The sequence below is a fragment of the Salvelinus fontinalis genome, unplaced genomic scaffold (assembly GCF_029448725.1).
Source record: "Salvelinus fontinalis isolate EN_2023a unplaced genomic scaffold, ASM2944872v1 scaffold_0027, whole genome shotgun sequence".
NCBI lineage: Eukaryota > Metazoa > Chordata > Actinopteri > Salmoniformes > Salmonidae > Salvelinus > Salvelinus fontinalis.
The window spans coordinates 247,232-273,879 of record NW_026600236.1 but is presented as its reverse complement, the minus strand read 5'-3'; the positions used below and the strand labels follow the sequence as shown (position 1 = coordinate 273,879).

At 46.5% G+C, this 26,648-nt stretch overlaps 1 protein-coding gene across 5 annotated transcripts in view; it reads right to left on the bottom strand.

Annotated features, from left to right (window-relative positions):
* Positions 1–3,557: 3,557 nt before the first annotated feature.
* LOC129842263 (glutamate receptor-interacting protein 2-like) overlaps positions 3,558–26,648 on the bottom strand; it is a 217,966-nt gene continuing 194,875 nt past the window's right edge. For 4 of the 5 annotated variants that reach the window (XM_055910741.1, XM_055910744.1, XM_055910742.1 and 1 more), the window contains exons 21-24: positions 20,261–20,378; positions 15,788–16,153; positions 13,105–13,251; positions 3,558–3,782 (exon numbers count right to left, since the gene is read on the bottom strand). In XM_055910741.1, coding sequence (XP_055766716.1) covers positions 3,558–3,782; positions 13,105–13,251; positions 15,788–16,153; positions 20,261–20,378 — 856 coding nt within the window. The remainder of the gene's footprint in view (positions 3,783–13,104; positions 13,252–15,787; positions 16,154–20,260; positions 20,379–26,648) is intronic. The other variant, XM_055910746.1, reaches the window with a different exon arrangement.

Sequence of the window (26,648 nt, the reverse complement as noted above, 5' to 3'; positions counted from 1 at the left end):
GTCTTTCATCCTACCACAGACAGACCACAGTATGTCCATATTAAAGTCTTTCATCCTACCACAGACAGACCACAGTGTGTCCATATTAAGGTCTTTCATCCTACCACAGACAGACCACAGTCCATATTAAAGTCTTTCATCCTACCACAGACAGACCACAGTATGTCCATATTAAAGTCTTTGCTGAAGGACCAAACACTTTTGTTTTTTTATCCCCATCACCAATAGCAACAGGCTTTCTTCGTGTGCATTGTCATCCTTCACCCTTTGTCCAAAGTGTGTGTGTGTGTGTGTGTGTGTGTGTGTGTGTGTGTGTGTGTGTGTGTGTGTGTGTGTGTGTGTGTGTGTGTGTGTGTGTGTGTGTGTGTCTGTTTGTGTCTGTGAGTGTGTGTGTGTGGGTGCGTGTGTGTGTGTGTGTGTCTATGTGTTTGTGTCTGTGTGTGTGTGTGTCTGTGTTTGTGTGTCTGTGGGTTTCCATATGTATGTGTGGTTGCTTTTCCAGGCCAAATGGCTTCTGCTTTTCGATGATTCAAACAAACAAAATGAAAACATTTTCAGGCTACACTGGGTGGACAAAACATTAAGAACACCTGCTCTTTCCATGACCGACTGAGCAGGTGAATCCAGGTGAAAGCTATGATCCCTTATTGGTGTCACGTATTAAATCCACTTCAATCAGTGTAGATGAACAGGAGGAGACAGGTTAAAGAAGGACTTTTAAGCCTTGAGACAATTGAGACATGGATTGTGTATGTGTGTCATTCAGAGGGTGAAGGGGGCAAGACAAAATATTTAAGTTAATTTGAGTGGGGTATGGTAGTAGGTGACAGGCACACCGGTTTGTGTCAAGAACTGCAATGCTGCTGGGTTTTTCACGCTCAACAGTTTATTGTGTGTATCAAGAATGGTCCACCACCCAAAAAACATTCAGCCAACCTGACACAACAGGGTGTAGGCTCCCGAGTCGCGCAGAGTGCAAGAGGCGTCACTACAGTCCCTGGTTCGATTCCAGGCTGTACCACATCCGGCCGTGATTGGGAGTCCCATAGGGCTGCTGGCAAGTGGCCCAGCGTCGGCCGGGGTAGGCCGTCATTGTAAATCAAAATTTGTTCTTAACTGACTTGCCTAGTTAAATAAAGGTAAAATAAAACATACAAAACTATTGGAGTCAATATGGGCCAGCATCCCTGTGGAATGCTTTCGACACCTTGTACAGTCCATGCCTGACGAAATGAGGCTATTCTTAGGGCAAAAATGGGGGGAGTGAAACTCAATATTAGGAAGGTGTTCTTAATGTTTTGTCCGCTCACGGTATGGTACATTATTTCTTCTTCTGTTTTGTAAGAGGCAGAATGGCAACACACGAAACACAAGACTTGTGGGAAAAATGCATCTGTAAAAAAGTATTCTTTTTTTTTTTTGCACCACAGTTGGTGGGGCTGAAGACACTTCTCAGTGTTGGAGAGTTCTGGGAGTCTGTAAGGATTGTCATTTTGTTATTGAGTCCAGTGGCCACGAACAGTGTCTTTGGCTCTGAGCCTGTTTCTCTGAGCCTGTTTCTCTGAGTCTGCTGCTCTGAGCTTGTTTCACTGAGCCTGTTTCTCTGAGTCTGCTGCTCTGAGCCTGTTTCTCTGAGCCTGTTTCTCTGAGTCTGCTGCTCTGAGCCTGTTTCTCTGAGCCTGTTTCTCTGAGTCTGCTGCTCTGAGCTTGTTTCACTGAGCCTGTTTCTCTGAGCCTGTTTCTCTGAGCCTGTTTCTCTGTGTCCGTGGCTCTGTGTCCGTGGCTCTGAGCCTGTTTCACTGAGCCTGTTTCTCTGTGTCCGTGGCTCTGTGTCCGTGGCTCTGAGCCTGTTTCACTGAGCCTGTTTCTCTGAGTCTGTTGCTCTGAGCCTGTTTCTCTGAGTCTGTTGCTCTGAGCCTGTTTCTCTGTGTCTGTGGATCTGAGTCTGTTGCTCTGAGCCTGTTTCTCTGAGTCTGTTGCTCTGAGCCTGTTTCTCTGAGTCTGTTGCTCTGAGCCTGTTTCTCTGAGTCTGTTGCTCTGAGCCTGTTTCTCTGAGTCTGTTGCTCTAAGCCTGTTTCACTGAGCCTGTTGGTTCAGGGATCTGGTAAACACATCAACATTTATTTTTTTATTTGTATAGTAAAGTTACAGGTCTATAGTACTTGTCTGTGTCTTTAGTCACAGGTCTATAGTACTGGTCTGTGTCTTTAGTCACAGGTCTATAGTACTGGTCTGTGTCTTTAGTCTATAGTACTGGTCTGTGTCTTTAGTTACAGGTCTATAGTACTTGTCTGTGTCTTTAGTCACAGGTCTATAGTACTGGTCGGTGTCTTTAGTCACAGGTCTATAGTACTGGTCTGTGTCTTTAGTCACAGGTCTATAGTATTGGTCTGTGTCTTTAGTCACAGGTCTATAGTACTGGTCTGTGTCTTTGGTCACAGGTCTATTGTACTGGTCTGTGTCTTTAGTCACAGGTCTATAGTACTGGCCTGTGTCTTTAGTCACAGGTCTATAGTACTGGTCTGTGTCTTTAGTCACAGGTCTATAGTACTGGTCTGTGTCTTTAGTCACAGGTCTATAGTACTTGTCTGTGTCTTTAGTCACAGGTCTATAGTACTGGTCTGTGTCTTTAGTCACAGGTCTATAGTACTGGTCTGTGTCTTTAGTCACAGGTCTATAGTACTGGTCGGTGTCTTTAGTCACAGGTCTATAGTACTGGTCTGTGTCTTTAGTCACAGGTCTATAGTACCGTTCTGTGTCTTTAGTCACAGGTCTATAGTACTGGTCTGTGTCTTTAGTCACAGGTCTATAGTACTGGTCTGTGTTTTTAGTCACAGGTCTATAGTACTGGTCTGTGTCTTTAGTCACAGGTCTATAGTACTGGTCTGTGTCTTTAGTCACAGGTCTATAGTACTGGTCTGTGTCTTTAGTCACAGGTCTATAGTACTGGTCTGTGTCTTTAGTCACAGGTCTATAGTACTGGTCTGTGTCTTTAGTCACAGGTCTATAGTACCGTTCTGTGTCTTTAGTCACAGGTCTATAGTACTGGTCTGTGTCTTTAGTCACAGGTCTATAATACTGGTCTGTGTCTTTAGTCACAGGTCTATAGTACTTGTCTGTGTCTTTAGTCACAGGTCTATAGTACTGGTCTGTGTCTTTAGTCACAGGTCTATAGTACTGGTCTGTGTCTTTAGTCACAGGTCTATAGTACTGGTCTGTGTCTTTAGTCACAGGTCTATAGTACTGGTCTGTGTCCTTAGTCACAGGTCTATAGTACTGGTCTGTGTCTTTAGTCACAGGTCTATAGTACTGGTCTGTGTCCTTAGTCACAGGTCTATAATACTGGTCTGTGTCTTTAGTCACAGGTCCATTGCGCTGGTTTGTGGCTCCTGTCTGTAGTTCATTCAGAATTTCAGTCTGTGACTTGGTGTGTCCATGGTACTGGTCTGTGGCTGTGTCTGTAGTTCACATCTCCAAAGAAGGTCCATTGTTCTGTGTGTGTCTGTAGATTCACAGAAAGCTCCATGGTAAAGGTCTGTGGCTTGGCGTGTCTGTAATCAAAGGTCCATGGCTCGGGTTGTAGTGGCGGTATAGTGGTGTTGTTCCCTACTGTTGGACTGCAGTGCAGAGATGAGAAGGCCTTGATCCTGGTCCAGACAGTCTTGGTGCAGTTGCTGGGCCAGAGGGTTCCTGCTGATCACCAGCTCCAGCTTGTCCCCAGCCTCGGTGATCAGGGGCACAGCCAGGCAGCAGTCGAAGTCTCTGGTACGCACGTGGTTCACCTACAGCACATGGGGAAAGAAAGACATGAATGACAAAAGCAAAAATAGGTTTTTAGATTATTTTTTTTTGCAAATGTATTAAAAAATGTTTTACATAAGTATTCAGACTCTTCGTTATGAGACTCGAAATTGAGCTCAGGTGCATCCCGTTTCCATTGATCATCCTTGAGATGTTTCTACAACTTGATTGGAGTCCACCTGTGGTAAGAACACAGTGGCCTCCATCATTCTTAAATGGAAGAAGTTTAGAACCGCCAAGACTCTTCCTAGTGTTGGCCGCCCGGGGAAGAAGGGCCTTGGTCAGGGAGGTGACCAAGAACCCGATGGTCACTCTGACAGAGCTCCAGAGTTCCTCTGTGGAGATGGGAGAACCTTCCAGAAGGACAACCATCTCTGTAGCACTCCACCAATCAGGCCTTTGTGGTAGAGTGGCCAGACGGAAGCAACTCCTCAGTAAAAGGCACATGACAGCCCGCTTGGAGTTTGCCAAAAGGCACCTAAAAGACTCTCAGACCATGAGAAACAAGATTCTCAGGTCCGATGACACCAAGTTTGGACTGTTTGGCCTGAATGCCAAGCGTCACATCTGGAGGAAACGAGGCACCATCCCTACGGTGAAGCATGGTGGTGGCAGCATCCCTACGGTGAAGCATGGTGGTGGCAGCATCATCCTGTGGGGGTGTTTTTCCAGCGGATGGGAATGGTAGACTAGCCAGGATCGAGGTGAAAGGCGAATGGAACAAAGTACAGAGAGATCCTTGATGACAACCTGCTCCAGAGCGCTCAGGACCTCAGTTTGGGGCGAAGGTTCACCTTCCAACAGGACATTGACTGTAAGCACACAGCCAAGACAATGTAGGAGTTGCTTCAGGACAAGTCTCTTAATATCCTTGAGTGGCCCAGCCAGAGCCCGGACTTGAACCCAATCGAACATCTCTGGAGAGACCTGAAAATAGCTGTGCAGCAACGCTCCCCATCCAACCTGACAGAGCTTGAGAGGATCTACAGAGAAGAAACTCCCCAAATACAGATTTACCAATGTTGTAGTGTCATACTCACGCCACGAGGCTCGAGGCTGTAATCACTGACAAAGGTGCTTCAACAAAGTACTGAGTAAAGGGTCTGAATACTTATGGAAATGTAATATTAATGTGCACTGTCCCAGTAAAAAATATATATATTTCAGTAGAAAAATATATATATATACAGTATATATATACATTTCACAAGAAAAATCTAAAAACCTGTTTTTGCTTTGTCATTGTGGGGTACTGTGTGTAGATTGAACAATTTAATCCATTTTAGAATAAGGCTGTAACGTAACAAAATGTGGAAAAAGTCAATGGGGTCTGAATACTTTTTTTTATGCACTGAGGACAACAAACGGCATCCATATTGGTAAGTTGACCGATTTCAGGCGTCTGATGACTTCCTAATATGGATTCCGTACACACGTGTTCTATTACTGTACATGTGTCACAGACAGATTCTAGAACATTGGAATATATAGGAATAAACACAACTGCAGTCTATAGCAGCCTTATAACAACTCTGTTATTTCTGCTCTAACCACATACGTGTTTAGTATTGAGTCTGATTCATATTATAGAGCCAAGCCAAGCCAAGCCAAACCAAACCAAGCCAAGCCAAACCAAGCCAAGCCAAGCCAAACTGTACTGGGCTGGCCTGGTTACACATCTACTGTAACATAGTGGCTGGAACCAGACTGGAAAGACAATGTGAAAATAAAACATCAGAGCCAGCCACAGTACGATTTATGTTTGGCCGTGAAGTGTGGATCGGGCCCTGGAAGACAGCTAGGGAACTGGGATCTAGAAGCTAGGAGCTCTGGCAGATCTGTTGCGTGTGCGTATTGAACTTTAAAAACATTTTTTTTTATTTTTTTTATCTTGGCCGAGTCCGTACGTGCAGAATGTGAGTTTTTATAGTAAGTAGTTCTGGTTTCTGTATTTACCCTGAATAAGTGGACTTTATTCAACTGTGGTTTTGGCTTAATCAGAACCACAATCATTATTCTATTCTACTCTAAAAATGTCCTTCCTATTTTCTTGTTCTTTTCTTCTTGTGGCTATGAAACGGTAGATAATATAATGACAGTACTCTATGAGAAGATATTCCCACCAGTGTGGTTGTTATTGAACTAAACCTCATGCCATCTTCCTAACCTGCCCCACCATGTTGTCTCTGGTCACAACCCTTAACCTGCCCCACCATGTTGTCTCTGGTCACAACCTAACCTGCCCCACCATGTTGTCTCTGGCCACAACCCTTAACCTGGTCCACCATGTTGTCTCTGGTCACATCCCTTAACCTGCCCCACCATGTTGTCTCTGGTCACAACCCTTAACCTGCCCCACCATGTTGTCTCTGGTCACAACCCTTAACCTGCCCCACCATGTTGTCTCTGGTCACAACCCTTAACCTGCCCCACCATGTTCTCTGGTCACAACCTAACCTGCCCACCATGTTGTCTCTGGTCACAACCTAACCTGCCCACCATGTTGTCTCTGATCACAACCCTTAACCTGCCCACCATGTTGTCTCTGGCCACAACCCCTAACCTGGTCCACCATGTTGTCTCTGGTCACAACCCTTAACCTGCCCCACCATGTTGTCTCTGGTCACAACCCCTAACCTGCCCCACCATGTTGTCTCTGGTCACAACCCTAACCTGCCCCACCATGTTGTCTCTGGTCACAACCCTAACCTGCCCCACCATGTTGTCTCTGGTCACAACCCTAACCTGCCCCACCATGTTGTCTCTGGTCACATCCCTTAACCTGCTCCACCATGTTGTCTCTGGTCACAACCCCTAACCTGGTCCACCATGTTGCCTCTGGTCACATCCCTTAACCTGCTCCACCATGTTGTCTCTGGTCACAACCCCTAACCTGGTCCACCATGTTGCCTCTGGTCACAACCCTTAACCTGCCCACCATGTTGTCTCTGACCACAACCTAACCTGCCCACCATGTTGTCTCTGGTCACAACCCTTAACCTGCCCCACCATGTTGTCTCTGGTCACAACCCTTAACCTGCCCACCATGTTTTCTCTGGTCACAACCTTTAACCTGCCCCACCATGTTGTCTCTGGTCACAACCCTTAACCTGCCCACCATGTTGTCTCTGGTCACAACCCTTAACCTGCCCCACCATGTTGTCTCTGGTCACAACCCTTAACCTGCCCCACCATGTTGTCTCTGGTCACAACCCCTAACCTGGTCCACCATGTTGTCTCTGGTCACAACCCCTAACCTGCCCCACCATGTTGTCTCTGGTCACAACCTAACCTGCCCACCATGTTGTCTCTGATCACAACCTAACCTGCCCACCATGTTGTCTCTGGTCACAACCCCTAACCTGCCCCACCATGTTGTCTCTGGTCACAACCTAACCTGCCCACCATGTTGTCTCTGGTCACAACCTAACCTGCCACCATGTTGTCTCTGGTCACAACCCTTAACCTGCCCCACCATGTTGTCTCTGGTCACAACCTAATTGTTAATAGGCTGATCATTATATTGACTTGACAGCAGTCTTTGACAGCGGTTTGCAGGAGAGAGAGTGGGATGGAGGGCCCTACTCGATAGGCTAGCTAAAGGAAATCACAGCAGACTAACACAGAGACATTATCATTAGATACTGAAACCGCTGGTTCCATGCTGCGTGTGTGTCTGTGTCTGTGTCTGTGTCTGTGTCTGTGTCTGTGTCTGTGTCTGTGTGCGTGTGCGTGTGCGTGTGCGTGTGCGTCTGCGTGTGCGTGTGCGTGTGCGCGTGCGCGTGAGCGTGCGCGTGTTAGTGTGTGTGTGTGTGTCTGTGTGTGTGTGTGTGTCTGTGTCTGTGTCTGTGTCTGTGTGTGTGTGTGTGTCTGTGTCTGTGTGTGTGTGTGTGTGTGTGTGTGTCTGTGTGTGTGTCTGTGTCTGTGTGTGTGTGTGTGTGTGTGTGTGTGTGTGTGTGTGTGTGTGTCTGTGTGTGTGTGTGTGTGTCTGTGTGTGTGTGTCTGTGTGTGTGTGTGTCTGTGTGTGTGTGTGTGTGTGTGTCTGTGTGTCTGTGTGTGTGTCTGTGTCTGTGTGTGTGTGTGTGTGTGTGTGTGTGTCTGTGTCTGTGTGTGTGTGTGTCTGTGTGTGTGTGTGTGTGTGTGTGTGTGTGTGTGTGTGTGTGTGTGTGTGTGTGTCTGTGTCTGTGTCTGTGTCTGTGTCTGTGTCTGTGTGTGTGTGTGTGTGTGTGTGTGTGTGTGTGTGTGTTGTTCTGTTGTGCTTGTTTTCCTTTGCCTGACGCTGTTTTCCTCTCCGCTGCAGTTCTGCCCTCTCTGACTCTGGTCCGTGTCTCCAGTCCTACGTCTCGTCAGTTCTGCCCTCTCTGACTCTGGTCCGTGTCTCCAGTCCTACGTCTCGTCAGTTCTGCCCTCTCTGACTCTGGTCCGTGTCTCCAGTCCTACGTCTCGTCAGTTCTGCCCTCTCTGACTCTGGTCCGTGTCTCCAGTCCTACGTCTCGTCAGTTCTGCCCTCTCTGACTCTGGTCCGTGTCTCCAGTCCTACGTCTCGTCAGTTCTGCCCTCTCTGACTCGGGTCCGTGTCTCCAGTCCTACGTCTCGTCAGTTCTGCCCTCTCTGACTCTGGTCCGTGTCTCCAGTCCTACGTCTCGTCAGTTCTGCCCTCTCTGACTCGGGTCCGTGTCTCCAGTCCTACGTCTCGTCAGTTCTGCCCTCTCTGACTCTGGTCCGTGTCTCCAGTCCTACGTCTCGTCAGTTCTGCCCTCTCTGACTCGGGTCCGTGTCTCCAGTCCTACGTCTCGTCAGTTCTGCCCTCTCTGACTCTGGTCCGTGTCTCCAGTCCTACGTCTCGTCAGTTCTGCCCTCTCTGACTCGGGTCCGTGTCTCCAGTCCTACGTCTCGTCAGTTCTGCCCTCTCTGACTCTGGTCCGTGTCTCCAGTCCTACGTCTCGTCAGTTCTGCCCTCTCTGACTCGGGTCCGTGTCTCCAGTCCTACGTCTCGTCAGTTCTGCCCTCTCAGACTCTGGTCCGTGTCTCCAGTCCTACGTCTCGTCAGTTCTGCCCTCTCTGACTCGGGTCCGTGTCTCCAGTCCTACGTCTCGTCAGTTCTGCCCTCTCTGACTCTGGTCCGTGTCTCCAGTCCTACGTCTCGTCAGTTCTGCCCTCTCTGACTCGGGTCCGTGTCTCCAGTCCTACGTCTCGTCAGTTCTGCCCTCTCTGACTCTGGTCCGTGTCTCCAGTCCTACGTCTCGTCAGTTCTGCCCTCTCTGACTCTGGTCCCTGTCTCCAGTCCTACGTCTCGTCAGTTCTGCCCTCTCTGACTCTGGTCCCTGTCTCCAGTCCTACGTCTCGTCAGTTCTGCCCTCTCTGACTCTGGTCCCTGTCTCCAGTCCTACGTCTCGTCAGTTCTGCCCTTTCTGACTCTGGTCCCTGTCTCCAGTCCTACGTCTCGTCAGTTCTGCCCTCTCTGACTCTGGTCCCTGTCTCCAGTCTTACGTCTCGTCAGTTCTGCCCTCTCTGACTCTGGTCCCTGTCTCCAGTCCTACGTCTCGTCAGTTCTGCCCTCTCTGACTCTGGTCCCTGTCTCCAGTCCTACGTCTCGTCAGTTCTGCCCTCTCTGACTCTGGTCCCTGTCTCCAGTCCTACGTCTCGTCAGTTCTGCCCTCTCTGACTCTGGTCCCTGTCTCCAGTCCTACGTCTCGTCAGTTCTGCCCTCTCTGACTCTGGTACCTGTCTCCAGTCCTACGTCTCGTCAGTTCTGCCCTCTCTGACTCTGGTCCCTGTCTCCAGTCCTACGTCTCGTCAGTTCTGCCCTCTCTGACTCTGGTCCCTGTCTCCAGTCCTACGTCTCGTCAGTTCTGCCCTCTCTGACTCTGGTCCGTGTCTCCAGTCCTACGTCTCGTCAGTTCTGCCCTCTCTGACTCTGGTCCGTGTCTCCAGTCCTACGTCTCGTCAGTTCTGCCCTCTCTGACTCGGGTCCGTGTCTCCAGTCCTACGTCTCGTCAGTTCTGCCCTCTCTGACTCTGGTCCGTGTCTCCAGTCCTACGTCTCGTCAGTTCTGCCCTCTCTGACTCTGGTCCGTGTCTCCAGTCCTACGTCTCGTCAGTTCTGCCCTCTCTGACTCTGGTCCGTGTCTCCAGTCCTACGTCTCGTCAGTTCTGCCCTCTCTGACTCGGGTCCGTGTCTCCAGTCCTACGTCTCGTCAGTTCTGCCCTCTCTGACTCTGGTCCCTGTCTCCAGTCCTACGTCTCGTCAGTTCTGCCCTCTCTGACTCTGGTCCGTGTCTCCAGTCCTACGTCTCGTCAGTTCTGCCCTCTCTGACTCTGGTCCGTGTCTCCAGTCCTACGTCTCGTCAGTTCTGCCCTCTCTGACTCTGGTCCCTGTCTCCAGTCCTACGTCTCGTCAGTTCTGCCCTCTCTGACTCTGGTCCCTGTCTCCAGTCCTACGTCTCGTCAGTTCTGCCCTCTCTGACTCTGGTCCCTGTCTCCAGTCCTACGTCTCGTCAGTTCTGCCCTCTCTGACTCTGGTCCCTGTCTCCAGTCCTACGTCTCGTCAGTTCTGCCCTCTCTGACTCTGGTCCCTGTCTCCAGTCCTACGTCTCGTCAGTTCTGCCCTCTCTGACTCTGGTCCCTGTCTCCAGTCCTACGTCTCGTCAGTTCTGCCCTCTCTGACTCTGGTCCCTGTCTCCAGTCCTACGTCTCGTCAGTTCTGCCCTCTCTGACTCTGGTCCCTGTCTCCAGTCCTACGTCTCGTCAGTTCTGCCCTCTCTGACTCTGGTCCGTGTCTCCAGTCCTACGTCTCGTCAGTTCTGCCCTCTCTGACTCTGGTCCGTGTCTCCAGTCCTACGTCTCGTCAGTTCTGCCCTCTCTGACTCGGGTCCGTGTCTCCAGTCCTACGTCTCGTCAGTTCTGCCCTCTCTGACTCGGGTCCGTGTCTCCAGTCCTACGTCTCGTCAGTTCTGCCCTCTCTGACTCGGGTCCGTGTCTCCAGTCCTACGTCTCGTCAGTTCTGCCCTCTCTGACTCGGGTCCGTGTCTCCAGTCCTACGTCTCGTCAGTTCTGCCCTCTCTGACTCGGGTCCGTGTCTCCAGTCCTACGTCTCGTCAGTTCTGCCCTCTCTGACTCTGGTCCCTGTCTCCAGTCCTACGTCTCGTCAGTTCTGCCCTCTCTGACTCGGGTCCGTGTCTCCAGTCCTACGTCTCGTCAGTTCTGCCCTCTCTGACTCGGGTCCGTGTCTCCAGTCCTACGTCTCGTCAGTTCTGCCCTCTCTGACTCTGGTCCGTGTCTCCAGTCCTACGTCTCGTCAGTTCTGCCCTCTCTGACTCTGGTCCGTGTCTCCAGTCCTACGTCTCGTCAGTTCTGCCCTCTCTGACTCTGGTCCGTGTCTCCAGTCCTACGTCTCGTCAGTTCTGCCCTCTCTGACTCGGGTCCGTGTCTCCAGTCCTACGTCTCGTCAGTTCTGCCCTCTCTGACTCTGGTCCCTGTCTCCAGTCCTACGTCTCGTCAGTTCTGCCCTCTCTGACTCTGGTCCGTGTCTCCAGTCCTACGTCTCGTCAGTTCTGCCCTCTCTGACTCTGGTCCGTGTCTCCAGTCCTACGTCTCGTCAGTTCTGCCCTCTCTGACTCTGGTCCCTGTCTCCAGTCCTACGTCTCGTCAGTTCTGCCCTCTCTGACTCTGGTCCCTGTCTCCAGTCCTACGTCTCGTCAGTTCTGCCCTCTCTGACTCTGGTCCCTGTCTCCAGTCCTACGTCTCGTCAGTTCTGCCCTCTCTGACTCTGGTCCCTGTCTCCAGTCCTACGTCTCGTCAGTTCTGCCCTCTCTGACTCTGGTCCCTGTCTCCAGTCCTACGTCTCGTCAGTTCTGCCCTCTCTGACTCTGGTCCCTGTCTCCAGTCCTACGTCTCGTCAGTTCTGCCCTCTCTGACTCTGGTCCGTGTCTCCAGTCCTACGTCTCGTCAGTTCTGCCCTCTCTGACTCTGGTCCCTGTCTCCAGTCCTACGTCTCGTCAGTTCTGCCCTCTCTGACTCTGGTCCCTGTCTCCAGTCCTACGTCTCGTCAGTTCTGCCCTCTCTGACTCTGGTCCGTGTCTCCAGTCCTACGTCTCGTCAGTTCTGCCCTCTCTGACTCGGGTCCGTGTCTCCAGTCCTACGTCTCGTCAGTCCTGCTACTCTGTCCTGGGTCCCCCACTTTACGTCTCCCTTCGATTCCCCCTCCGGATCTGCTTACCCTGTCCCAACACCTCTCGCTCCAGCCTCAGCCTCCGCACCAGGTTTCCTGCAAACTGCCTGAGCTTCCCCTGGCCTCCCCTCAATCCCCCCCCCCCCCGTGTTTCAATAAATACCTAGGCTACCTCATCCCGGTCTCCTCGTCTGAGTCTGCTCTTGGGTTCACCTGTTCCGCGTGACACTCGGTAGAGTCACATTTGAACTATGTACAACCATGGCGTGATAAAAGGGCCTTTGTCTATGACTTCCTCTCCACCCCTTACCTACCTACCTATCTATCTCACAGCAGTTTATATTTAACCTGCTGGCTGGGAGTCAGGCGTGAACAAACAGTACTTATATGGAACAGAGTAAATAGGCATTTCAACATCGTAGCTTCAGCCGGTGGTAACTTGTGTGATGGACACGGGCTGGAATGATCAAACACTACTTACAGATACTAGCACTGACAGGGTTCACTCTGTCTCTCTCTCTCTGCCTCTCACGCCTCTGCCTCTCACTCCTCTGCCTCTCACCCCTGTCTCTCACTCCTCTGCCTCTCACTCCTCTGCCTCTCACTCCTCTGTCTCTCACTCCTCTGCCTCTCACTCCTCTGTCTCTCACTCCTCTGCCTCTCACTCCTCTGCCTCTCACTCCTCTACCTCTCACTCCTCTGCCTCTCACCCCCGCCTCTCACTCCTCTGCCTCTCACCCCTGCCTCTCACTCCTCTGCCTCTCACCCCTGTCTCTCACTCCTCTGCCTCTCACTCCTCTGCCTCTCACGCCTCTGCCTCTCTCTGTCTCACTCCTCTGCCTCTCACTCCCTCCTCCCTCTCTCTGCCTCTCACTCCTCTGCCTCTCACGCCTCTGCCTCTCACTCATTTCTTTCTCTCTGTCTATCACTCCTCTGCCTCTCACTCCCTCCTCCCTCTCTCTGCCTCTCCCTCCTCTGTCTCCTCCCTCCTCTGTCTCCTCCCTCCTCTGTCTCTCTCTAGGCAGGCAGGCAGGCAGGCAGGCATTCAGTTACAAGTTGGGTGAGTAGGTACAGGCTGGGGGGGGGGGGGGGGTAGGTACAGGCTGGGGGGGTGGGTACAGGGAGATTGAACACCTGTAGGATCCTGTCATATGGTTTCAGGCCTGCGCGATCTGCTGGGCCCTGCGGACGGATCATGTTGACGTAAACACCTTTCTCCAGGAACCCGTCGGAGACGCTGAAGCCGAAGTCATCGCTCTCTGGATCCTTCATCACCGTCACCTGGGGAATACAACCCGTTAGTTCATCTAACCTGTTAGTTTAGTGCTGCAAACACATAGTTACTACCCGTTAGTTCATCTAACCTGTTAGTTTAGTGCTGCAAACACATAGTTACAACCCGTTAGTTCATCTAACCTTTTAGTTTAGAGCTGCAAACACATAGTTACTACCCGTTAGTTAATCTAACCTGTTAGTTTAGTGCTGCAAACACATAGTTACAACCCGTTAGTTCATCTAACCTGTTAGTTTAGTGCTGCAAACACATAGTTTCAAAGCTACATATGAAGCTTCAAGACTGTTCTTAGGATTCAGGCCTTATTAGTGGTATATTGGCTATACCACAAACCCCAGTTACTACCATAAATAGAACGGTAAACAAGTAGTTATGTGTCATACCCGTGGTATATTGTCTGATATACACAGCTGGATTTATAATAAGGCATGAGGGGGTGTGGTATATGGCCCATAAACCACGGCTAAGGGCTGTTGATATGTGCGATGCAACGTGGAGTGCCTGGATACAGCCCTTAACCGTGGTATATTGGCCATATATCATAAACCCCTGAGGTGTCTTATTGCTATTATAAACTGGTTACCAACATAATTAGAGAGGTACAAATAAATGCTTTGTCATACCCGTGGTATACGCTCTGGTGTACCACAGCTGTCAGCCAATCAGCATTCAGGGCTCGAACCACCCAGTTTATAATATGGTGTAACCTTCATTTACAGTCATTTAGCTGACGTATGGTACAATAAGTGGTTTCAAGGTGCAATAGCCATCACGATCATTGCAAGTAAACTCTTCCTCAGAAATACCCGCCATGAGAAAACTAAGCACAGCAGGCAAGTTGGTCTGACACGGGAGAGCAGGGTACACAAGCCGATCAATCAATAAGAGTGTTGTTGCTCAATAATGCATGTATTGATCTATTATTGATTACTGTGGTGTGTTACACTGTCTAGACCTCAACAGAACACAGGGATCAGGTGCCAGTGGTGCCGGGCTCTCCGACCCTGTTCCTGGAGAGCTACCGTCCTGTAGGTTTTCACTCCAACCCTGTTCCTGGAGAGCTACCGTCCTGTAGGTTTTCACTCCAACCCTGTTCCTGGAGAGCTACCCTCCTGTAGGTTTTCACTCCAACCCTGTTCCTGGAGAGCTACCGTCCTGTAGGTTTTCACTCCAACCCTGTTCCTGGAGAGCTACCGTCCTGTAGGTTTTCACTCCAACCCTGTTCCTGGAGAGCTACCGTCCTGTAGGTTTTCACTCCAACCCTGTTCCTGGAGAGCTACCGTCCTGTAGGTTTTCACTCCAACCCTGTTCCTGGAGAGCTACCGTCCTGTAGGTTTTCACTCCAACCCTGTTCCTGGAGAGTTACCGTCCTGTAGGTTTTCACTCCGACCCTGTTCCTGGAGAGTTACCGTCCTGTAGGTTTTCACTCCAAACCTGTTCCTGGAGAGTTACCGTCCTGTAGGTTTTCACTCCGACCCTGTTCCTGGAGAGCTACCGTCCTGTAGGTTTTCACTCCGACCCTGTTCCTGGAGAGCTACCGTCCTGTAGGTTTTCACTCCGACCCTGTTCCTGGAGAGCTACCGTCCTGTAGGTTTTCACTCCAACCCTGTTCCTGGAGAGCTACCGTCCTGTAGGCTTTCACTCCAAACCTGTTCCTGGAGAGTTACCGTCCTGTAGGTTTTCACTCCAAACCTGTTCCTGGAGAGTTAACGTCCTGTAGGTTTTCAATCCAAACCTGTTCCTGGAGAGTTACCGTCCTGTAGGTTTTCACTCCAACCCTGTTCCTGGAGAGTTACCGTCCTGTAGGTTTTCAATCCAAACCTGTTCCTGGAGAGTTACCGTCCTGTAGGTTTTCAATCCAAACCTGTTCCTGGAGAGTTACCGTCCTGTAGGTTTTCACTTCAACCCTGTTCCTGGAGAGTTACCGTCCTGTAGGTTTTCAATCCAAACCTGTTCCTGGAGAGTTACCGTCCTGTAGGTTTTCACTCCAAACCTGTTCCTAGAAGGTCAAGGTCCTGTAGGTTTTCACTCCAACCCTGTTCCTGGAGAGCTACCGTCCTGTAGGTTTTCACTCCAACCCTGTTCCTGGAGAGTTACCGTCCTGTAGGTTTTCAATCCAAACCTGTTCCTAGAAGGTCAACGTCCTGTAGGTTTTCACTCCAACCTTGTTCCTAGAAGGTCAACGTCCTGTAGGTTTTCACTCCAAACCTTTTGTAGTTAAAACCTATAGGACATGACAGTAGCTCTGAACAGGGTTGGAGTGAAAACCGACAAGAGAGTAGCTCTCTAGGAACAGGGTTGGAGTGAAAACCTACAGGACGGTAACTCTCCAGGAACAGGGTTGGAGTTAAAACCTACAGGAGGGTATCTCTCCAGGAACAGGGTTGGAGTGAAAAGCTACAGGAGGTTAGCTCTCCAGGAACAGGGTTGGAGTGAAAACCTACAGGAGGTTAGCTCTCCAGGAACAGGGTTGGAGTGAAAACCTACAGGAGGATAGCTCTCACTGGTGTGTATGGCAGTCACCTTGTGTAGCTCCAGAGGGGTAGGGGAGAGGATCTCCTGCATCTCTTCCTTGATCCTGCGAGACTCCCAGGTCTTCTCAGACACCCGGAGTGTGTTCTTTGCCCTGGCCTCGTGATGCAGCTGGGTTCTGGCCTCGTGATGCAGGAGTTGGGCCTCCGGGTGCATATGGGCTTCCGGGTGCATGTGGGCCCCCTGGTGGAGGTGGGCCTCCTGGTTCAGGTGGGTCTTGGCATCGTGGTGCAGGAGGGAGCTCCTCCGCAGAGGGCTGATGCGGGGCTGGCAGACGGGGTCTCCAGGGTGGGGGAGGCCATGGGACTTGTTACCATCCACCCCAATACTGATGGCACTGCCCGTCATAATAGATGCCTACAGAGAGAGTAGAGTAGAGTAGATTAATATATATATATATATATATATATATAAAATTTATAAGTATATACATTTAAATATGTCAATCAATATGTCAACTTTGCCTCAGGCCTAACAACACCGGTGCCAATATATCCTCCAAACACCGGCTTCTCTGGCATTATCACACGTGTAGAGAGTATAGTAAAGAGTAGAGTAGAGTAAAGAGTAGAGTATAGTAAAGAGTAGAGTAGAGTAAAGAGTAAAGAGTAGAGTATAGTAAAGTAGAGAGTAGAGTATAGTAAAGAGTAGTATAGTAAAGAGTAGAGTATAGTAAAGAGTAGAGTATAGTAAAGTGTAGAGTATAGTAAAGTGTAGAGTATAGCAAAGTAGAGTAGAGCGTAGAGTATAGTAAAGAGTAGAGTATAGTAAAGAGTAAAGAGTAGAGTAGAGTAGAGCGTAGAGTATAGTAAAGTAGAGTAGAGTATAGTAAAGAGTAGAGTAGAGTAAAGAGTAGAGTAGAGCGTAGAGTATAGTAAAGAGCAGAGTATAGTAAAGAGTAAAGAGTAGAGTATAGTCGAGTAGAGAGTAGAGTATAGTAAAGTGTAGAGTATAGTAAAGAGTATAGTAAAGAGTAGAGTAACGTACAGTAAAGAGTAGAGTATAGTAAAGTGGAGTAAAGAGTAAAGAGTATAGTAAATAGTAGAGTAACGTGCAGTAAAGAGCAGAGTATAGTAAAGAGTAGAGTATAGTAGAGGGTAGAGTGATGTAAAGAGTAGAATAGAGTAAAGTGTAGATTAACGAGTATAGTATAGCAGAGTAGATTATAGTGGGGTATAGCAAGTGTAGAGTATAGCAAGGAGTAGAGCATAGTAAAGAGTAGAGTATAGCGGAGTATAGCAGAGTAGAGTATAGTAAAGAGTAGAGAATAGCGGAGTATAGTAGAGTATGGTAAAGTGTAGAGTATAGTGAAGAGTAGAGTGTAGTAAAGGGTATAGTATAGTAGAGGGTATAGTAATGTAAAGAGTAGAGTAAAGTGTAGAATATAGTAAAGTGTGGAGAATAGCACAGTATTGTAGAGTATAGTAAAGAGTACAGTGTAGTAAAGAGTAGAGTATGGTAGAGAGTAAAGTGTAGTAACGAGTAGAGTATAGTAGAGGGTATAGTAATGTAAAGAGTAGAGTAACGTGTAGAGTATAGTAAAGGGTAGAGTGTAGTGGAGTAGACTATAGCCAAATATATTAAAGCACATAGTATAGTAAAGAGTGGAGTATAGTAATGAAAATGGTATAGTGGAGTAGAGTATAGCAGAGTAGAGTATAGTAAATAATGGAGAATAGCAATGAATATGGTATAGTGGAGTAGGGTATAGCAGAGTAGAGTATAGTAAAGAGTGAAGTATAGTAGAGTAAAGAGTAGAGTATAGTAAAGAGTAGAGTATAGTAAAGAGTATAGTATAGTAAAAAGTAGAGTATAGTAAAGAGTAGAGTATAGTAAAGTAAAGAGTAGATTATAGTAAAGCGTAGAGTAGAGTAAAGAGTGGAGTAGAGTAGAGAGTAAAGTAGAGTACAGAGTAGAGTGGAGGAAATACTAGAGTATAGTAAAGAGTAGAGTATAGTAAAGAGTAGAGTAAAGTAAAGAGTAAAGTAAAGAGTAAAGTAAAGGGTGGAGTTTAGTAAAGAGTAGAGTAGAGTAAAGAGTGGATTAAAGAGTAGAACATAGTAAAGTGTAGAGTATAGTAGAGCAAAGAGTAGAAGATAGTAAGGTGTAGAGTATCGTAAAGAGTAGAGTATAGCAAAGAGTAGAGTATAGTAAAGTGTAGAGTATAGTAATGAGTAGAGTATAGTAAAGAGTAGAGTATAGCAAAGAGTAGAATAAATAGTAGAGTATAGTAGAGCAAAGAGTAGAGTATAGTAAAGAGTAGAGTATAGTAAAGAGTAGAGTATAGTAAAGTGTAGAGTATAGTAAAGAGTAGAGTATAGTAAAGTGTAGAGTATAGTAAAGAGTAGAGTATAGTAAAGAGTAGAGTATAGTAAAGAGTAGAGTATAGTAAAGAGTAGAGTATAGTGAAAAGAGTAGAGTATAGTAAAGAGTAGAGTATAGTAGAGCAAAGAGTGGAGTATAGTAAAGTGTAGAGTATAGTAAAGAGTAGAGTATAGTAAAGAGTAGAGTATAGTAAAGAGTAGAGTATAGTAAAGAGTAGAGTATAGTAAAGAGTAGAGGAAATAGTAGAGAGTAGTTTTTATTTATTGAACCTTTATTTTATCAGGGAGTCATACTGAGACCAAGGTCTATTTTACAGATTAGCCCTGGATTACATACAGTGCATTAGGGAAGTATTCAGGCCCCTTGACTTTTTAAAACATTTTGCTACGCTATAGCCTTATTCTAAAATGAATTAAATACATTTTTCCCGTCATCAATCTACACACAATACCCCCATAATGACATCACAATACCCCCATAATGACATCACAATACCCCCATAACGACATCACAATACCCCCATAATGACAAAGCAAAAACAGTTTTTGGCTTCTGTCTGGCCACTCTACCATAAAGGCCTGATTGGTGGAGTGCTACAGAGATGGTTGTCCTTCTGGAAGGTTCTTCCATCTCCACAGAGGAAGTCTGGAGCTCTGTCAAAGTGACCATCGGGTTCTTGGTCACCTCCCTGACCAAGGCCCTTCTCCCCCGATTGCTCATTTTGGCCGGGCGGACAACTCTAGGAAGAGTCTTGGTGGTTCCAAACTTCTTCCATTTAAGAATGATGGAGGGACTTGTGTTCTTGGGGACCTTCAATGTCGCAGAACATTTTTGGTACTCTTCCACAGATCTGTGCCTCAACACAATCCTGTCACGGAGCTCTAAGGACAATTCCGTCAACCTCATGGTTGGGTTTTTGTTCTGACATGCACTGTCAACTGTGGGAGCTTAGATAGACATGCCTTTCCAAATCATGTCCAATCAATTGTATTCACCACAGGTGGACTCCAACCAAGTCGTAGAACCATCTCAAGTATGATCAATGGAAACAGGATGCACCTGAGCTCAATTTCAAGTCTCATATCAATGGGTCTGAATAAGGTATATGTTTTTTATTTTTAATAAATATGCAAAAATGTCTTTAAAACCATTTAGAATGCTGTAACGTAACAAATGTGGAAAAAAGGGAAGGGGTCTGAATACTTTCCGATTGCACTGTAAATAAAGTAACAATAGATGCTATGCTAACTGATATATAAAGCAACAATAGATGCCATGCTAACTGATATATAAAGTAACAATAGATGCTATGCTAACTGATATATAAAGCAACAATAGATGCTATGCTAACTGATATTTAAAGTAACAACAGATGCTATGCTAACTGATATATAAAGCAACAATAGATGCCATGCTAACTGATATATAAAGCAACAATAGATGCTATGCTAACTGATATATAAAGCAACAATAGATGCTATGCTAACTGATATATAAAGCAACAATAGATGCTATGCTAACTGATATATAAAGCAACAATAGATGCTATGCTAACTGATATTTAAAGCAACAATAGATGCTATGCTATCTGATATATAAAGCAACTATAGATTGCATGCTAACGGATATATAAAGTAACAATAGATGCTATGCTAACTGATATATAAAGCAACAATAGATGCTATGCTAACTGATATATAAAGCAACAATAGATGCTATGCTAACTGATATATAAAGCATCAACAGATGCTATGCTAACTGATATTTAAAGTAACAACAGATGCTATGCTCACTGATATATAAAGCAACAATTGATGCTATGCTAACTGATATATAAAGTAACAATAGATGCTATGCTAACTGATATATAAAGTAACAATAGATTCGATGCTAACTGATATCCGGACGACGCTGGGCCAACTGTGCGCCGCCCTATGAGACCCGATGTCACGGCCGGCTTTGACACAGCCTGGGATTGAACCCCAGGCTGTAGCAACGCATCAACACTGCGATGCAGTGCCTTAGACCACCACTCGGGAGGCCAAATCTGCCATTTTCAACCTGTATACGGGATGACAGGGGCTGTGAGTGTAAAGGACTACTTGCCATTATTTAACCAGGTAAGCTATGGTAGTATACCTCTATCTCTCTGAGGAGCTCAGACTGTCCACAGGTCTCCAGGTCTTCCAGTGCCTGACACCAGAAACTGTCCTCGTGGTCGAGCATGATGGCGTCACTGTGAGGCTGGCTGGTGTATCTGTATCAACGACCACAGGAAAGCACACGTGTTAGATGTTACATGCTGGATGAACAGTATATCATGATGCCGGCACCACTGGAACCTGATCCCCGTGTTCTGTTGAGGTCTAGGGAGGAGAGGGGAGGGGAGGGGGGGGGGGGAGGAGAGGGGAGGGGAGGGGGGGGGGGGGGGGAGAGGGGGGGGGAGGGGGGGGGGGGGTGTATAGTACAGTATGTATGAGAGAAGAGCAGTACATGAAACCCTACAGTATGAAAGGAGAGGAGAGCAGTACATTAAACCCTACAGTATGAGAGGAGAGGAGAGCAGTACATGAAACCCTACAGTATGAGAGGAGAGGAGAGCAGTACATGAAACCCTACAGTATGAGAGGAGAGAAGAGCAGTACATGAAACCCTACAGTATGAGAGGAGAGCAGTACATGAAACCCTACAGTATGAGAGGAGAGGAGAGGAGTACATGAAATCCTACAGTATGAGAGGAGAGGAGAGCAGTACATGAAACCCTACAGTATGAGAGGAGAGAAGAGCAGTACATGAAACCCTACAGTATGAGAGGAGAGGAGAGCAGTACATGAAATCCTACAGTATGAGAGGAGAGGAGAGCAGTACATGAAACCCTACAGTATGAAAGGAGAGAAGAGCAATACATTAAACCCTAAAGTATGAGAGGAGAGGAGAGCAGTACATGAAACCCTACAGTATGAGAGGAGAGAAGAGGAGTACATGAAACCCTACAGTATGAGAGGAGAGAAGAGCAGTACATGAAACCCTACAGTATGAGAGGAGAGCAGTACATGAAACCCTATAGTATGAGAGGAGAGGAGAGCAGTACATGAAACCCTACAGTATGAGAGGAGAGCAGTACATGAAACCCTACAGTATGAGAGGAGAGCAGTACATGAAACCCTACAGTATGAGAGGAGAGGAGAGCAGTACATGAAACCCTACAGTAGGAGAGGAGAGCAGTACATTAAACCCTACAGTATGAGAGGAGAGGAGAGCAGTACATGAAACCCTACAGTATGAGAGAAGAGCAGTACATGAAACCCTACAGTATGAGAGGAGAGAAGAGCAGTACATGAAACACTACAGTATGAGAGGAGAGCAGTACATGAAACCCTACAGTATGAGAGGAGAGGAGAGCAGTACATGAAACCCTACAGTATGAGAGGAGAGCAGTACATTAAACCCTACAGTATGAGAGGAAAGGAGAGCAGTACATGAAACCCTACAGTATGAGAGAAGAGCAGTACATGAAACCCTACAGTATGAGAGGAGAGAAGAGCAGTACATGAAACACTACAGTATGAGAGGACAGGAGAGCAGTACATTAAACCCTACAGTATGAGAGGACAGGAGAGCAGTACATTAAACCCTACAGTATGAGAGGACAGGAGAGCAGTACATTAAACCCTACAGTATGAGAGGAAAGGAGAGCAGTACATGAAACCCTACAGTATGAGAGGACAGGAGAGCAGTACATGAAAGCCTACAGTATGAGAGGACAGGAGAGCAGTACATGAAACCCTACAGTATGAGAAGAGAGCAGTACATTAAACCCTACAGTATGAGAGGAGAGCAGTACACAAAACCCTACAGTATGAGAGGACAGGAGAGCAGTACATGAAACCCTACAGTATGAGAGGAGAGCAGTACATTAAACGCTACAGTATGAGAGGAGAGGAGAGCAGTACATGAAACCCTACAGTATGAGAGGACAGGAGAGCAGTACATTAAACCCTACAGTATGAGAGGAAAGGAGAGCAGTACATTAAACCCTACAGTATGAGAGGAAAGGAGAGCAGTACATGAAACCCTACAGTATGAGAGGACAGGAGAGCAGTACATGAAAGCCTACAGTATGAGAGGACAGGAGAGCAGTACATGAAACCCTACAGTATGAGAAGAGAGCAGTACATTAAACCCTACAGTATGAGAGGAGAGCAGTACATTAAACGCTACAGTATGAGAGGAGAGGAGAGCAGTACATGAAACCCTACAGTATGAGAGAAGAGCAGTCCATGAAACCCTACAGTATGAGAGGAGAGAAGAGCAGTACATGAAACACTACAGTATGAGAGGAGAGCAGTACATGAAACCCTACAGACAAATAAATACACAACCTGGTGGAAGAGCACTTCATAGCTGTGACACTGAACACCTGAGACGAGAGAGAGAACACCGAGAGGAGAGAGACAGAAGAGAGAGAGAGAGTGGGAGCGAGAAAGAAGAGAAGCCGGAGAACAGAGACAAAGAGAGACAAAGAGAGACAAAGAGAGGTACAGAGACAAGAGACAGACAGTACAGACAGGTAAAACAAGGCTAAGAGGTATGAGAAAAAATGGGGGAAAAAATAACGACACGCATTCCAATGGCTTATATAAATGTTGTATAAATATGGGTGCGTTCGTAAATTCGCTCTGGCTATCTACTCTAATTTCAGAGCACTCTCGTCTGAGTGTGCCAGAGAGCAGAATAACTGATTAATTTACTAACGCTCAACACCCATTGAATATGACAGTAAACGTCGGCAAAAAAAGCTACATTAAATTGTTGCCAGCAGCACAGTTACAGTCACCAACGTTCTGGATAACATGTGAACAGCCTAACCAGCTCTGCTAGGGGGAGTAAAATGGTCAGAGTGAGCTGTTCTCTCATTTGTGTCTGGAAGTAGTTAGCAAGCTAGCTAACATTAGCCAGTTAGCTTGGGTGTTTGACTGCCGTTGTGAGGCCAGAACGCTCGGATCAACCCTACTCCTCCGCCAGAGCGTCCAGTGTTCACTCTGAACGCTCCAAGAGAGAAACGCTCTGAATTTTACAAATGCCCCGAGGGCACTCTGAATGCACTGTGGCACGCCAGATTGAATTTCGAACGCACCCCAAGTTAGCGGATAAGTGCATTGATGCAGGTTATTACAAGAAGACATGCTGTGGCTGTCCTGTCAGTTTGATTAAAGACGGCAGGACTGAAACATGTTGGAGGATAATGAAGCAATAAGTTCCATAGCTCCTCCTGGTTCTCCTCCTGGTTTTCCTCCTGGTTCTACAATAATATTATTAGTAGTATTTTATACTCAGTGGCCTTGTAATTAGAGTGTCCTCCCCGAGACTTACCATTAACTCATCGTTACCATTAGCTCATCGTTACCATTAGCTCATCGTTACCATTAGCTCATCACTACCATTAGCTCATCACTACCATTAGCTCATCACTACCATCAGCTCATCGTTACCATTAGCTCATCATTACCATTAGCTCATCACTACCATTAGCTCATCGTTACCATTAGCTCATCACTACAATTAGCTCATCATTACCATTAGCTCATCACTACCATTAGCTCATCACTACCATCAGCTCATCGTTACCATTAGCTCATCAATACCATTAGCTCATCACTACCATTAGCTCATCACTACCATTAGCTCATCACTACCATTAGCTCATCATTACCATTAGCTCATCGTTACCATTAGCTCATCACTACAATTAGCTCATCATTACCATTAGCTCATCATTACCATTAGCTCATCACTACCATTAGCTCATCGTTACCATTAGCTCATCACTACCATTAGCTCACCACTACAATTAGCTCATCACTACCATTAGCTCATCACTACCATCAGCTCATCGTTACCATTAGCTCATCACTAACATTAGCTCATCATTACCGTTAGCTCATCACTACCATTAGCTCATCACTACAATTAGCTCACCATTACCATTAGCTCATCACTACAATTAGCCCATCATTACCATTAGCTCATCACTACAATTAGCTCATCGTTACCATTAGCTCATCATTACCGTTAGCTCATCACTACCATTAGCTCATCACTACAATTAGCTCACCATTACCATTAGCTCATCACTACAATTAGCCCATCATTACCATAAGCTCATCATTACCATTAGCTCATCACTACCATTAGCTCATCACTACCATTAGCTCATCACTACCATTAGCTCATCATTACCTATAGCCCATCACTACCATTAGCTCATCACTACAATTAGCTCATCACTACAATTCGCTCATCACTACCATTAGCTCATCACTACCATTAGCTCATCGTTACCATTACCTCATCATTACCATTAGCTCATCACTACCATTAGCTCATCATTACCATTAGCTCATCATTACCATTAGCTCATCACTACCATTAGCTCATCATTACCATCAGCTCATCGTTACCATTAGCTCATCACTACCATTAGCTCATCATTACCATTAGCTCATCACTACCATTAGCTCATCATTACCATTAGCTCATCATTACCATTAGCTCATCACTACCATTAGCTCATCATTACCATCAGCTCATCGTTACCATTAGCTCATCACTACCATTAGCTCATCATTACCATTAGCTCATCATTACCATTAGCTCATCGTTACCATTAGCTCATTGTTACCATTAGCTCATCACTACCATTAGCTCATCACAACAATTAGCTCATCACTACCATTAGCTCGTCGTTACCATAAGCTCATCACTACCATTAGATCATCACTAAAATTAGCTCATCACTACCATTAGCTCATCATTACCATTAGCTCATCACTACAATTAGCTAATCGTTACCATTAGCTCATCATTACCATTAGCTCATTACTACAATTAGCTCATCGTTACCATTAGCTCATCATTACCATTAGCTCATCACTACCATTAGCTCATCACTACAATTAGCTCATCACTACCATTAGCTCATCACTACCATTAGCTCATCACTACAATTAGGTAATCATTACCATTAGCTCATCACTACCATTAGCTCATCACTACCATCAGCTCATCACTACCATTAGCTCATCACTACAATTAGCTCATCACTACAATTAGCTCATCACTACCATTAGCTCATCACTACAATTAGCTCATCACTACAATTAGCTCATCACTACAATTAGCTCATCACTACCATTAGCATCCATGTAGCAGCTAACATAGCAGCTGTCATAATATTAGTTGAAAGTTGTTGGTACTAACAAGAGAAAGTAAATTGAGGAATGAATGGAGGAAAAGGGAACACAATGATGAATACAGAACAAAATGTGTGGGATGACACAAGTGAATCTATGACATGAGGGTTATATAATTCAACAACATGTTATATAAGACTGACTGAATCACAGGCATCATGTGTGACAGCTGAAGAGTGCTAACTGGCAGTCACAGGTACAGGCAGGGAGAAGCAGGATTGGGAAGTATAGGTGGGAACCACAGCAGGCTGCTGAGGGGAGGACGGCTCATAATAATGACCGGAATGGAGTCAGTGGAATGGTATCAAACACATGGAAACCAGGTGTTTGATGTGTTCCATACCATTCCATTCACTCCGTTCTAGCTATTATTTTGAGCTGATTAAGGTGCCAATTAAGGTGCCACCGGCCGCCTGTGGTGTAAATATTAGCCATGCTCTGGTAAATCTATAGTCTATGTGTAACGGCTCTTGTTATTAGGAGGAAGAGAGGACCAAGGCGCAGCGTGGTAGGCTGTCTGCTCACATACTATTAGCATACTACTCCCATACTACTAACTAACATAATATTTACATACTACTAAATAAAACTATTAACATACTACTCACATACATTTAACATACTACTCACATACTGTACTACTCAAATACCACTACTTAGAATGCATGCCAACAGATTGCAGATGACTTAGAATGCATGCCAACAGATTGCAGATGACTTAGAATGCATGCCAACAGATTGCAGATGATTTAGAATGCATGCCAACAGATTGCAGATGATTTAGAATGCATGCCAACAGATTGCAGATGACTTAGAATGCATGCCAACAGATTGCAGATGACTTAGAATGCATGCCAACAGATTGCAGATGACTTAGAATGCATGCCAACAGATTGCAGATGATTTAGAATGCATGCCAACAGATTGCAGATGACTTAGAATGCATGCCAACAGATTGCAGATAACTTAGAATGCATGCCAACAGATTGCAGATGATTTAGAATGCATGCCAACAGATTGCAGATGACTTAGAATGCATGCCAACAGATTGCAGATGATTTAGAATGCATGCCAACAGATTGCAGATGACTTAGAATGCATGCCAACAGATTGCAGATGATTTAGAATGCATGCCAACAGATTGCAGATGATTTAGAATGCATGCCAACAGATTGCAGATGATTTAGAATGCATGCCAACAGATTGCAGATGATTTAGAATGCATGCCAACAGATTGCAGATGATTTAGAATGCATGCCAACAGGTTGCAGATG